We start from the raw sequence: 15,368 nt of genomic DNA on the forward strand, positions 1-15,368 counted from the left end.
TGGCCGGAACTTTTTGTTCCGGCTGCGCAGGGCTCAGGCGGCTAGGGGGGCCCTCTTTCGCCGCTGCTCGCGACGAATCGCCGCAGAGCGGCGGCGATCAGGCAGCACACGCGGCTGGCAAAGTGCCGGCTGCGTGTGCTGCTTTTTATTTGATAAAAATCGGCCCAGCAGGGCCTGAGCGGCGACCTCCGGCGGTGTTGGACGAGCTGAGCTCGTCCAGACCGCTCAGGTGGTTAAAGGATTTTACTGTATTAACTGAAACAATAAGTGTCAACCACCATCAAACTAGGGCATGTTCATTCTATACTACTTATATTGGCATTTAATGTAGAACTTTGTTTGAACCTTATATTGCTAGTTTCAGTAGCTAAAGTTATTTGTATGTGTCATACAAGGGAAAATGTATTTATCTGCCTCTATTTTTGACACACAATTTAGATTGTCAAGTTAGAATTTTTTTTTGGAGGGGGGGGGGATTTATTAGCATATCATTGCCCACCTTTACACAGTTTGAATAAAAAAAAAAAAAATAAAGACAAACAATTTTTAGTTACTTTTAATACATAACTTTAAATCGTAAGATACAGTTACACAGCTATTATTAAAAAGGCATGTACATTCTTAGCACAATAGTAATTTATACATGTGTACAGATGTGCAACCTTACCCTTATATGAAGCAGAAAGTTCCTAAAATCTCACCCACCCAGTACATATATACACCAAAAATAAATCCATACATTCTGCTTTGCAAAATGGACAGAACGTAAGAGATTTTACAAGTTTCCACTTCTCTACATAGTAATTCATTACAAGATATATCTTTGCTACTGCACAGGAAGAGCACATTATGGGTTGGGAACTGAATTCCTGAACACTTGATTACTGAGGAGACATCCCATTACACATAGTTAGGCTTTAGAGCACAAAAATCATAAATGAATATTCAGTGTACAAAACACATTTTAGAAGTGGATATAGAAACAAAGGGAGCACAAAGGGTCTGCAACAGCGGCAAAGTAGGTGGGTACATTTTTCATTTGTCTAGATAATGTGCAGTTAATAGTTCATAAAAATTCAAGTGAGGTTGCACAGAAAAACAAACAAAAAAAACCCCACCACACTACACAGATTAAAAAGCAGAATACTTGTGTACAAGCCTAATGCTACTCTGCAATAGCATTACATAGCACATATTGAAGTGCAAAGCTGCCACATGCAAGGGAAATAAATACTGCCACACAAAATGTGACTGACAATAGCTGTACAGGAAGAGACTCCTTTCCACACCACACTCACTCAAACTTTGAGAGGCACTCTTCCACTGGTGAGAACAGCCAAAGTCAGGTCAGCAAATGGCGCTTTTCACTTGCATTGTTCAAGTTTGCAGGTTGGATCCCATCCTGAATATTTAGAAGAACTCGCCAACATCTGCTCTCTTGTCACGCAGTTTGCTCCTAGCTTTTGTGCGAGCTTTGAATGCAGCAGAGTTGTTCATATGCTAGACAGGAAAAAAAAAAAAAAAAAAAAAAAAAAAAAGAACCTTTATTAGTTCAGATAAACTAAAAACGATTACAGTACTATCTAAAAAAAAACTTTACAGTTTGTACAAATTGTATTTCTTTGCTAGGAGTAGGTTTTATATTAGTCTAGATATCAAGATTGTCAGAATCACAACTGCCTCCTTATTCTTTTAGCAGAGTTCAAAAGTTTTGGCGAACAACTCCTATTAAAGGGGCACTACAGCAAAAACTGTAAAATGTAAATATATGTGCAAACATACAAATGAGAAGTACATTTTTTTTCCAGAGTAAAATGAACCATAAATTACTTTTCTCCTATGTTGCTGTCACAGTAGGTAGTAGAACTCTGACAGAAGTGAAAGGCTTTGGACTAGTTCAGCTTCAGCATTTTTTCCCCTCGACTCCAGGTCCCCAAAAATTGCTCCGACTCCTCAGCCCTGCAAACATTTCTGCTAATATAACCCCTTACCACCTGAATAGGATTCTTTCAGCTGGATGATTACTAGATTATATACTGATGAGTTGATAGCAACTCCACCTGTGCAGGAACATGGTCTGTCCTGCAGAATGGACACATTTGTATATCAGGATGTATTGGGATAATTTTACAGTACAGAGGCAGAGCAGTGAGGAAAGAAACAGCTCCTGGTACTTGTACCATATAGAAAAAAAAAAGTTAATCAATAGAGGTCCTTTAGGCTGACCCTACTAGCACACCTGGATCATCAGTACAGTATAATTGAAGCAGCATTACCTGTACCAAGAAGGCATACATGATTGCTTACAAGCCATTGGCAGCTAATATGAAAGTCAATATCTGACTGATACATAAATAGACAGGAAGGCTACAAGCAATATTAGTGACGGACTTTATAAGATTTAAGTTAAAGAAATGTGTTTTCAGAAAAAAATGGAACAGCAGCATCTCTAATAATTTCAGCTACTGCAGTGATGGCTGACCTTGGCATTCCAGCTGTGACAAAACTACAAATCCAATCATACCTCTGCCTCCTCGAGTTATCCTTAGAGCTGTGAAAGTATTGAAAGTATTGAAATTCCTCATGGGACTTGAAGTTCCACCACAGATGGAGTGCCAAGGTTAGCCATCACGAAGCTACTGGGAACATTAAGCCTCGTCTACACGATCAGATGCTGCAGCGATCCGGCGGCTCGATTAGCTGCCGGATCGCCTCTTCCGCGTGCCCCGCATTCGATTCCCCGCTTACCTTCCGCTTAATTCCCTGCCATTGTCTCCTCGCGGGGAGCGAGCAGGGAATCGGCGGTGCGGAGATCCATCCCGTCGGATCTTATCAATCGAGCCGCATCAGCGGCTCGATAAGGAGCATCGCGGCCGCATCTACTCGTGTAGATGCGGCTTTAGCTCTACACATAAGTTGCAATGAAATTACAAAGACCCTAGCAATTGACAGTAGTTACTGATAAGGTTTCAAGTCTAGAATTAGACTAAGCTCTTCAAAGAATAAGGTATACAACATTGTTAAAAACAAAAAACTGATTTTGTCAAATCTGCACATCTATATACACTTGCATATATTTGTCCTTTATTACAGTTTAAGACTATGGTAATTTCTCAACATCCATATGCTAAATGTTTACATTTGACTTTTTATACCAATTAGATTATACAACTTACTCTCTCAACCCTTGATGTCTTCATTGCTTTAATATCAGCTGCACTCAAACACAGTGGTGGCCCAAGCTCAAAGATACTGCGCAAAAAACTATTTGCCTAGAGCAAGAAAAAAAAAAAAAAAATTTACAATTAAGCAATGCCTACAAGAATCCAACATGCTTACCATTTGTGTAACATTTTCCAATTTAAATGAACACTTTACAAGTGTGAAAAATGAAAAGCAACTAAAGCAGCTGCATAAAAAGGAAAAAAAAAACCTGAACTTGCAGAACTCCGTTCGAGTCATATTCAAAAGTCAGGGATTCCACAACTTGTGCACGTCTGCCGATACAAACCGCCATGCTGTGTGAGACTCCCTGCATGGTCCTCCATCCCCCACGTCTTCTCAGCTCCCCTGTGTAAGAACAATTGGCGATCAGCAGGCCTCATTTCCCGCGTGGGTCCCCCTAGTGAAGGCTTCTGCTGACGCAAGCAACAGAAGACTTCCCTAGGGGGGGGGGGCCGCACGGGTCTGATTGCTGCTGGTGAAGTGAGCTGTGCTGCAGCTAATTGTTTTTACCAGCTATTAGCTATGATGGATTCAGAATATTGACTTGAAATAATTTTGGGTCCAAGTGCTAATTATTGCACTTGAGTAGGCTAGTGTCTGGATGGTGTAATGGTTAAAGGGGTTCTTCCACAAATGAGGAAAATAAAAAGTGGTTTATGCATAAACTATTAAACATCCTTCTAAAATAGTGTAAAAAGTTTTTTTTTTTAATAAAAAGTGAATGGTTTCATCAATACAACATGTAATGTAAATAGTGACGGACGACGACTGGGAGGCGAATCCATTTGTTAGGGGTGTTTTTTTTTTAAACTCTCTTTTCATAAACGTAACTCCTGCCTAAGTAGTTTTCAGTGGTACAACCCACTTCTAGCAGGACTTGCCATTATAGCCCTACTGACTTAGCTCCGCTAAATATGTGTTTACATTGTTGCTAGGCAACCAGACCCCGGGGGCAGAGACTAGTTTGTGAAGAGTCATAAGCTGCTGGGAGAATCCGTCCCATCTACACCATATGATTCTTTGTCATATTCAATTCCTTGATTTGATTCAATCTGACATGTCCGATTCAGTTTAAATCAAATTGAATCATGAATTTGACATGTCAGATTGAATCAAATCGAACCTGACAAAGAATCATATGGTGTAGATGGGACCGATTCATTCTCCCAGCAGCTTATGACTCCACAAAAGGAGTCTCTGCACGGCATCTGGTTGCCTAGCAACAATGTAAACACATTCAGCAGCTCAGTGGAGCCGTTAGGGCTATCACGGGATTCCTGCTAGAAGTGGGTTATACCACTGAAAACTACTTAGGCAGGAGTTAAGGGTGTTTTTTTTACTTTTCACAACCATAACAAATTGATTAGCCTCCCAGTCCTTCATACTTCACAATTTACATTACATGTTGTATTGATGAAACCATTTATTCACAGAAGAACCCCTTTAATGGCTCTGCCTCTGACACAGGAGACCAGGGTTCGAATTTCGGCTCTGCCTGTTCAGTAAGCCAGCACCTATTCAGTAGGAGACCTTAGGCAAGTCTCCCTAACACTGCTACTGCCTATAGAGCGCGCCCTAGTGGCTGCTGCTCTGGCGCTTAGAGTCCGCCAGGAGAAAAGCACGATATAAATGTTTTGTCTAGGTGTGGAGTTAAAAACGTACCCAGGGTTCTCCTTCAAGGAGTGTCTAATTGCGTGTCACGTCGATTTCCAAGTCGCATCATGTGACTGACACGCTTCCTCTTTCAACCCAGAAGGAGGAAGAGTTAGTTCCATGACGCGACTAGGAACGCAACATGACACGCAATTAGCCACGGCTTAAAGAAAAAAGGAACCCTGGGTAAGTTAACTCCTCCACACCAGCCATTTCAGGTGCACTAATTAGCACTTGGATACCAAATGATTTCAAGTCAAAATTAATTTGGAGCTCATCACTGGTTCTTACACAGGTGAGCAGAGGAGACATGCCAGGGACAGGAGTATGCCACAGGGAAACAAGGCAACACCCAGGACCACACAGGAGGACACAGTAACACATACAAACACAGACCATTTATATTGCGCTTTTCTCCTGGCGGACTAAATGCGCCAGAGCTGCAGCCACTAAGACACGCTCTCTGGGCAGTAGCGGTGTTAAGGAGACTTTCCCAAGGTCTCCTACTGAATAGGCAGAGCCAGGATTAAAAACCCATGTCTGTGTCAGAGGCAGAGCCCTTAACCATTACACTATACAGCCACATGACACATGGTGGACAGAAGGACAATGATTGGTGGAAGAAAATCTACTAGGCGCTCCTGGAACATGGATGCGCCAGGAGATATATTTTTCCCGGGTTTTTTCCCTCTAAACCTAGGTGTGTCCTTTATTATGTGGTGTCTTATATTCCAAATACTACAGTACTTCCCAGGGAAATTTACGAGGAATAAACTGCAATAACCCATTATGGCTTCAGCAATGAGTGTATACTGCATGTAGGGTTTCCACTTGTAGCCAATGTTTTATTGGTTACAATTCCTCCTGTTTGTAATGCTCTTATTTATAAAGGCTAAACTATGGTAAAAAGGACCCTGTCCAATCCATTTCACAATCTAGGTGGTGCATGTTTCAGTCATAAGAATGCTGAAATTAAATATACAGCACACGATTACAAAAACAATTTTAATAGAATTTGTGATTCAAGTAAAACTGGCAGTTCATAGCATTGGGGATGGTTTTGTGAAATTAATTCCCTACTTTGCTGTATGGAGAATGAAAAACAGGGTTATGGGGATCTGTGGCTAGTTTTACTCAACAGTAATTCTGATTAAAATGAAAATAGCAGCTACTACGGCCTTTATTCTCACTGTTGGGCCTTATTTAGTACTTAATTGACACCAATAAAAGTTTAACACTGAAGAAAGTCTGTGCGCACTCTGTAGCAATCTTACCAGCAGATGTAGTTGCATTCCAGAACCAAACAGCTCCTTGAAAACACCATATGTAAGTCTTTTTACCCAGCAGTCAATGTGCATACGTTCTCTGCCAAACCGAACAGTTTCAGACTGGAATTCTCCATCCTGCACATGAAAGTTTAGATTACATTAAGCCAACAGCCACAGGAAATACAGAAAAATGTCAAGATTTTAGAAATTCCAAGACCTTCAGAATGCATAAAAAAAACTAAAAAAAAAAAACTAAAATAAAGGGTATTTAAATGGAGGGAATACTACATTATCGTGCTAACATGCTAATGAAGGGGCACAAAAACGTAAATACGATAATGGGAGAATCAGCAGGTTGAGATGTACTGCAATGATAGGAACACTATGCAGGGCACAACAGAGCTACAATCCCAGTTTGGTGGCCGGGCCCTCTTTTAGCTCAATCCAGGGATGCTTTGAAACACATTGCAGTGACAAGGACTGTAATTCACACTTTGCGGCCATTTACGTCACAGGAAGCAGAATTCACCTGGTCCGAGCTAGAATATCAAATAAGCCTTACTTATCTGATAGGATTCAAACCTACACTAAGTAGTCCTGCTCAAAGATGTGTTTCTTCCCAGGGAAGTTTGTCATTTTGTTAATATAAATGGAAACTAAACACAGAACTTGAAAAACACCTCTAAACATTAAAGTCTGTAATGAGACAAATGATATAGAATTCCTATTGTGAACAAGACCATGCAATCTGTCCTACAAAATTAAGCGCCAGATATATTTGCCTTACAGTTGTGAATGTGACATACCTCAACAGCTCTGAGCACATCACGGAAAACAGACCGTTGCTTCCGTCTGTCTACCTTTGCCCTGTGTTTATTGCAGTCAGTAGCCAGAGCCTTCAATGTCTGAGTAAGGGGCTCAAGATCTTCATAGTAGAAGTCCTGAAGCAGGGAAAAAAAAATCATATTAGTACTGAAACCATTAAGACACCTCAGTATTGGAGAGTACTGCACCAGAATTTGAATACAGGTAGTCTGTCTTGTAATTAGAATAATGCATGAAGCAGAGTCAGACTAGTTGAGGAAATTCACAGTGTGCCAAAAGACGTGTTGGACATACAGAGGGCCCCAGAGTCCATTAAAACCATAACGGCCAATTTACACTTAATCAGTTGGTGTGCGTTAGTACGCTTTTTTCCCCATAGCAGTGCATTGTGAAAAAGATTTCAGTTAAAATGCGTTAAGTGTTAAAGAAAACCTGAACTGAGAATTAAGTCAAAATAAACATACACTAGTCATACTTACCTCCCGTGTAGTCTACTCAATCTTTTTCCTCTCCTGCGTCCTGTTTGTCCACTGTGATCAATGGAATACTCCATCCTCCATTTTGAAAATGGCCATTACACCATAACAGCTTCCTGGTCAGCACACAGTTAAACTGTAACATCGCCCACTTGAGCCATAGGGAAACATGGACACATCAGTTCTCCTCTCAGCTGTAACTGACAGCAACTGATATATTTCAGTTCTGACAAAATGTTGTGAGAACTGGAAGGGATCATTGTCAGAAGAAAACGGAGAGCTTCTGAGAGGAACTGATGGCAAGGTAACTATGTATTGGTCATTTTAGACAAGACAAATAACATTTATATCGCGCTTTTCTCCTGGCGGACTCAAAGCGCCAGAGCAGCAGCCACTAGGGCGCGCTCTATAGGCAGTAGCAGTGTTAGGAAGACTTGCCTAAGGTCTCCTACTGAATAGGTGCTGGCTTACTGAACAGGCAGAGCCGAGATTCGAACCCTGGTCTCCTGTGTCAGAGGCAGAGCCCTTAACCATTACACCATCCAGCCACCTAATTTTAAGTTACCTCATGTGTTTATTTTAAATAATTTTACTCAGTACAGGTTCCCTTTAAAGGTGCCATAGGAAAACATGTCATTACTTTGAAAATCAGTTTTCTTTCAGTTATAACAGAGCAACTGATTAAGTGTAAACGGGGCCTAAAGGTGCTAATTTGTTCTCACATCAAAGTCCACATTGGAATGTATAGAATCTAAAATGAGTCAATGGATGGAATGATGCAAGAAAGGGCCATAGGCCACACTGACATCTGAGTACAAAGTATGCAACCCTTCCAATTACATTTTAGTAAGAGGATCATTCTATGTTCTCTTTTCACAGACTCTGCAGTTCCTTATTCAGAGGCTGCAGTGTGTGTGACCAAATTAGAATATATTTAGTTTAGATAAACCCTGTACCAAAAAAAAAAAAAAAAAAAAAAAAAAAAAAAAACCCTGTACCAAAAAAAAAAAAAAAAAAAAAAAAAAAAAAAAAAAAAACAAACACGACAAGACAGACTGCCAAGTAATGGCTGGAGAAGGTTTCTTATTTCGGAATTGGAAAGTTTCTCTATGGATAATTTAGTCTTTACTTACAGCATCAGCTTCTCGTGCTAGCTCAAACAAGACAGCCAGAGTTTCCCCAGCTTCAATTCTCATGTTCACATCATCACAGGATAACAGCCGTGGAAGTTTGGGTAAATGCCTGTAACAAAACGTCTCAGGATTAGAAAAGGGTAAAGACATGCAACTAATCTCAGATCTAACAATGTCAAACACCTGACCTGCTGCATGCTTGTTTAGGGTCTATGGCTACAGGATCAGTAAGCTAGCCAGGCAACTGGTATACCTTAAAGTCAACGGGAACTGCATGTAAAAAATGAAGCAGACCCCTACAGTACCTAAGGAGAGGGAAGAGTCTGACTCCTATAGAGCCTTCCCACTCTTCTTACGATGACCTCGTTGCAGCGCTGATTCTCCCGTTTCAATCCCCCACCGCGGGGGACTTTGGAAGTCTTTGGGAGCCAAGTGCTCCCATGGACAGGTACCTCTGTACTGTGCTTGCGTGATTGCTCCCAAAGACGGGTAGCTCTGTACTTTGCCTGCGCACTCAGGCTCTGTACTTTGCTCGGGTCGTCCTTAGCTTCCCTACTAAAGATGGCCGCCAGGTCCAGCTGCAGCTGTGCAGTTCTCATAGCCGCAAGTGCGGCTGCGCAGCTCTATGTCCTCCCCCAGCTATGAGAACTGCGCAGCTGTGGCCGGACCTGGCGGCCATCTTTAGTAGGGAAGCTAATACTATCGGATACTCCCCCCCCCACCATGACATTGAAATAGAAATGCAGCGGAATACAAATGCGGTTGGCGTCCACTAAGGGTCATAAAACAGAATTAGTATTTAACTTTTTTTTTTACCTTATTCGCCTCGTAAGTCCTTTAAGTACCTGCTTCATTTTTTTTTTACATGTGGGGAGGGGCAGAGAGTACCCTCCATATCTCACTTCATAGTTATAGTTATTTTGGTTGAAAAAAAAGACATACGTCCATCGAGTTCAACCAGTATAAAGTAAAACACCAGCCTGCTCCCTCACATATCCCTGTTGATCCAGAGGAAGACGAAAAAACCCTTACAAGGCATGGTCCAATTAGCCCCAAAAGGGAAAAATTCCTCCCCGACTCCAGATGGCAATCAGATTAAATCCCTGGATCAACATCATTAGGCATTACCTAGTAATTGTAGCCATGGATGTCTTTCAATGCAAGGAAAGCATCTAAGCGCCCTTTAAATGCAGGTATAGCGTTTGCCATAACGACTTCCTGTGGCAATGCATTCCACATCTTAATCACTCTTACTGTAAAGAACCCTTTCCTAACTAAATGGCTAAAACATTTTTCCTCCATGCGCAGATCATGTCCTCTAGTCCTTTGAGAAGGCCTAGGGACAAAAAGCTCATCCACCAAGCTATTATATTGCCCTCTGATGTATTTATACATGTTAATTAGATCCCCTCTAAAGGTGCGTACACACATGCGACTATAGTAGTTTGAAACGATCGTTCCGATCGTTTCAAACGACGATCGTTTAAAAAAAAGCAACCAACGATCATTAAGTCTGACGGACGAGCTAGAGCGTTAAAAACTAACAAACAATCTAGCTTGGCGGATTTTTACCAACGACGATCGTTTGCAAAAGTAGTACATCGTTGGAAACAGTCGTTCGTACTAGGCTTGACATGCGCATTTCGCTATTTCTCCATGAAACTTCTCATTTTTATGCGCAAGCGCAATAGTTGCTTTACGTGATGTAACGTTCGTTCTAACGATCAGATCGTTACACATTTAAAAACTTTATTTAGGTCGTTCTTTCATCAATTAAAAGTTCGTTCGTCGTTCTCAGCGAACGATCGTTGTCGCATGTGTGTACGTAGCATAAGGCGTCTTTTCTCTAGACTAAATAAACCCAGTTTATCTAACCTTTCTTGGTAAGGGAGACCTTCCATCCCACGTATCAATTTTGTTACTCATCTCCGCACCTGCTTTAAAACTGCAATATCTTTTTTGTAATGTGGTGCCCAGAACTGAATTCCATATTCCAGATATGGCCTTACTAGAGAGTTAAACAGAGGCAATATTATGCTAGCATCTCGAGTTTTTATTTCCCTTGTAATGCATCCCAAAATTTTGTTAGCTTTAGCTGCAGCGGCTTGGCATTGAGTACGATTATTTAACTTGTTGTCGATGAGTACTCCCAAGTCCTTCTCCAAGTTTGATGTCCCTAACTGTCTCCCATTTATTTTGTATGGTGCTAAACCATTGGTACGACCAAAATGCATGACTAACGATTGTGGAACTATCTCCGTGAGCAGCGCACAACGCGTGCGCTGATACGGCGGAAATCCTCCACAAGCGTATAATTGCAGGCACCCAGCAAAAAGGTGCTACGCACCCGTAGAGGGAAATTCCTGTCGGCAGATGGCGCTGGGGAGTGCAGAGGAAGCAATCCTCTGTACCTCCACAAATGCCAGACAGGAATTGTACGAAGCGCAGAACGCAATCGCAAGAGAAGCGATTGCGAATGAGAACGAGCAAAGGGACAGGTTGTATGTGTGTGCGCCAATCTAGTCGCCACCCAGCACACACAACAGCAGATACGAAACAGAAACGCGATCGCGAGAGGTGCGATCGCCAGACGTGACACAAGGCAGATCAGAACAGAATACGAGGATAGCAAAGGCACAGCAAATCATACAATGAGATGCGGAAAACAACAAATGCTAGCTAACCGCGAACACCGCACTCATTCGCAACAGTGCACGCGGTTATGCGCGGTCTCCACGTGATAAGCACAATAGAGACAAGCACGCCTAACTAACCATCGACAGACAAACATGAAACAGGACGCGAGCGCTCGCTTAACGGTTACCTCACCGAGCCTCCAGCAAGCTATCGTAGCAGACAAGACTGACAGCAGACAAGACACACGAAAACAGGGACAAGCGAGAGATAGGATCCACAGCACTAGCAAAAGTGGCTAGCGCGATCCAGGAAGACAGAACAGAAGGATCCACAGCACTAGCGCGAAGAGAGTGTGATCCAGGCAGACAGAACAGAAGTATCCACAGCACTAGCGCAAGGCAAGTGCGATCCAGGAAGGCAGAACAGAAGGATCCACAGCACTAGCGGAAAGTGGCTAGCGCGATCCAAGGAGAGAGAACATAAGGATCCACAGGGCTAGCGCAAGATGCTAGTGCGATCCAAGTGAGACAGATCAGAAGAGATAGCTGGTAGTAACCGCTGCACCAGCTATACTCCAAGAACAGAGATCAGAACGATTTCTTGTCGACCACCGTTGGGACAGGACAATCGCAACAGACAAACAAAACAGATAAACAATCCTAACTGCACTAGGGAACCTGCCTAGCACAGTTTCCAGGAATTACTTTAAGCTGATCTTCAAACAAAGAGCATGGCTGACACTCTCCAGAGTTTTTCACAGGAAGACTCCTTATGAACAGCCAATCATTGTGGGACACACATAGTACTTATAGTACACGCCTCCAATGAATGTGGCCAGGCAATTTGCATGACAACATATGCAAATTCCTCTGCAAGCACAAGCTGCAAAACTGACAGAAGCTCTTCTTTCCAGAGTCCTGCAGCATGCAAACCTAAACAATGGTCAAAAAGCTGCCTGCCTGCACAGGCAGCCGAGCAGATCACCACAATGACTTTACATTTTTCAACATTGAATTTCATCTGCCATGTATGTGCCCATATAGCCATCCTATCCAGATCCTGTTGCAATATGACACCATCTTCCTGAGAGTTGATGATTCTGCACAATTTTGTATCATCTGCAAAAATAGCAACATTGCTCACTACTGCATCTACTAGGTCATTAATAAATGAATTGAAGAGCACTGGACCCAGAACAGACCCCTGTGGTACCCCACTGCCAACAGTCTCCCATTTTGAGTACGATCCATTGACCACAACTCTGTTTTCTGTCCATTAGCCAGTTCCCTATCCATGCACACAGACTCTTCCCCAGACTCTTCAGTTGTCCTATAAACCTGACATCAAGGAACCTTAAAGAAATACTGCGTACGAGGTAAATCCTGTTGCCAAAAAAAGAAAAAAAAAAAAGTCACCTACACTTCCATTTTCTTCTTTGCCTCGCTTGTGTGACAGATAGTCAACAGAAGTGTCCATGACTGGAGAGCCTGGCTGTGAAGTGCTGAACAGGTGTCGGTCCCCCCATCTGAACGATACTGCTTAGAGAATATGTTCTCCAGACATTCCATAGTTCCATACAAGTCCTGAGGGAAAGAGGCATATAAGGTATTTAACAGAAAATTAATATATTAGAAATATATAATATTTTTCATAAAAAAAAGATTAGAACAATTACCTCAACATCATCAGCAGCAATAAAGCAGCAAAGGCCCAAGTATGTTGCACACTGGGATGGAAGAGGAGAAAAAAAAAAAAAGTGCATTTGCTAAATAAAGTTTATACAATATTGTAACCTGTAACAAACAAACAGTACTGTATATTTTGTACATGAGACAACTTTGCAGGTCTGAAACAAGACATTTGAAAGTAGGGGTCTGCCTGAAGTGACAAATTTATGGACAGACTTTCCAAAAACCAGACGCCTGGGAGCCCACTAGCAGTGCTTTTTGGAAATCAGAAACCGCTCAATATTTGCAAAATTGCCAGGCTATGCAATGTGCAAGATTACTAAAGCAATCTTAAAAGGATTTGAAGAATCTTTAAAGGATACCCGAACTGAAATGTGACATGAGATAGACATGTGTACGTACAGTGCCTAGGACACAAATAACTGTGCTGGGTTTCTTTTTTCTTTATCTGCCTGAAAGAGTTAAATATCAGGTATGCAAGTGGCTGACTCAGTCAGGAAGTGACTACAGTGTGACCCTCACTGATAAGAAATTCCCCTTTTTTATCTCTATCTTGCTCTCAGAAGCCATTTTCTGCTAGGAAAATGTTTTATAGTTGGAATTTGTTATCAGTGAGGGTCACACTGTAGTCATTTCCTGTCTAAGTCAGCCACTTGCATACCTGATATTTAAATCTTTCAGGCAGAGGGAAAAAAAAAAAAAAAAAAAAAGGAACACAGCATAGTCATTTGTGTGCTAGGTACTGCACATACACGTTTATCTCATGTTAAACACGTCACTTCGGGTATCCTTTAAGGATCCTTCATTCCCTTTAATACAATTGCTCCAAAAATGCTGCATGTAATACTCTTGCAATGGCAATTGCTGCAGTGGAGCCACCCCAGTTTAGGCCCTGAGCCTAAACTGGGGATTCTGCAATGTTCGTTTCCATATAGCGCACTTATGGAAATGCAATCAATATGTAGGGAAGTAAGAGCTTAAACTTGCATAGCAACCTGCTACGTAATTCTGCGCGGCCACAGGTAAGCAGAAAGGACATATTGCGCATGTCTGGTAGACAAGTCAGGAAAGTCGTCTGACTTGCCGAGAAGACCTGGAAGGATTACAGGAGCTGACTGAGCGGGACAGAAGGATCGGTAAGCATAAGCTCTTACTCCCCTACATTTTTTTTCCTTTTAACATCTGGTATCCTTTAAAATTTGTTAAAGTCATGTAAAACATTTACACTGAAAAAAATCATCACTGGACAACACTACTTTGCCACACCTAGTATGAATAAAGCCTATTATGACAATTTACTTCTATTTTCTGTATTAAAGCGGGCCCAAACCAAACATTTTTTTAATTAAAAATATTTTAGTTGCACCACTCTGACACATACAAAGATAAATAAACACTCCTTCAAACCTATGAGCATTTCAGTACATGCTTTTCACCCTTCTCTTTTCATGGCTAGGGTTATACTGGGGGCAGCCATTAGCAATTCCTACATTGCCGGACACCATCTACTCCACCAGTTTGCCGGAAAAATCCCGGCAATTTGAAAGGAAGGGAGGGGTTCCTCCAATAAAATGTAAAATATTTTATATTTGTCATGCAGCTGAAAAAAAAAGGCTGCTATTTATTATAATTTAGAAAATGATTTCTGAAATCTTGTATTTTTAATTTGGGTCCACTTTAACTTGAAGCTCTGGAATATGGCAGTCTCCACATACCTCTCACTTCAGTTGTCCTTTAAAGAGAACTGTAACCAAGAATTGAACTGCATCCCAATCAGTAGCAGATACCCCCATTTCCATGATAAACATTCCTTTTTCGCAAATTGATTATCAGGGGGCTCTGTATGGCTGATTTTGTGGTGAAACCACTCCCACAGTGTGATGTCAACACCTCACAGCTCTGAGGTCCTGACATCACACTGTGGGAGCAGTGTTGCATTGTGGGAAACAGCAGCATCTCTTTCCATTGACATCACCTGCCAGCAGTAAAAAGGTCACCATGTGATAAATATCAGAATGCAAATCAGGGAGAAGATAGATTTTACAATGGGCAAACACTGACATTTATATACACATAATTGTAAAAAATTAAGCATTTTTATTACATATTTACTGGAGTTCCTCTTTAAAGGGATACTGTAGGGGCGTCGGGGGAAAATGAGCTGAACTTACCCGGGGCTTCTAATGGTCCCCCGCAGACATCCTGTGTTGGCGCAGCCACTCACCGATGCTCCGGCCCCGCCTCCAGTTCACTTCTGGAATTTCTGACTTTAAAGTCAGAAAATCACTGCGCCTGCACGCCCGTGTCCTTGCTCCCACTGATGTCACCAGGAGTGTACTGCGCAGACACAGACCATACTGGGCCTGCGCTGTGCGCTCTTGACGACATCAGCGGGATCGAGGACACGGCAACGCAGGCGCAGTGGTTTTCAGACTTTAAAGTCTGAAATTCCAGAAGTAAACC

The 15,368-nt window shown here is 42.0% G+C and overlaps 1 protein-coding gene across 2 annotated transcripts in view; it reads right to left on the reverse strand.

Annotated features, from left to right (window-relative positions):
* Positions 1-541: 541 nt before the first annotated feature.
* IFRD1 (interferon related developmental regulator 1) overlaps positions 542-15,368 on the reverse strand; it is a 37,577-nt gene continuing 22,750 nt past the window's right edge. For both annotated transcript variants that reach the window (XM_068276507.1, XM_068276508.1), the window contains exons 6-12: positions 12,893-12,943; positions 12,637-12,800; positions 8,581-8,689; positions 6,953-7,087; positions 6,153-6,281; positions 3,177-3,272; positions 542-1,500 (exon numbers count right to left, since the gene is read on the reverse strand). In XM_068276507.1, the coding sequence (XP_068132608.1) occupies positions 1,411-1,500; positions 3,177-3,272; positions 6,153-6,281; positions 6,953-7,087; positions 8,581-8,689; positions 12,637-12,800; positions 12,893-12,943 (774 nt within the window). In that variant the 3' untranslated portion in view covers positions 542-1,410. The remainder of the gene's footprint in view (positions 1,501-3,176; positions 3,273-6,152; positions 6,282-6,952; positions 7,088-8,580; positions 8,690-12,636; positions 12,801-12,892; positions 12,944-15,368) is intronic.

Source organism: Hyperolius riggenbachi, chromosome 3 (genome assembly GCF_040937935.1).
Source record: "Hyperolius riggenbachi isolate aHypRig1 chromosome 3, aHypRig1.pri, whole genome shotgun sequence".
In the NCBI taxonomy this organism is placed as follows: Eukaryota; Metazoa; Chordata; class Amphibia; order Anura; family Hyperoliidae; genus Hyperolius; species Hyperolius riggenbachi.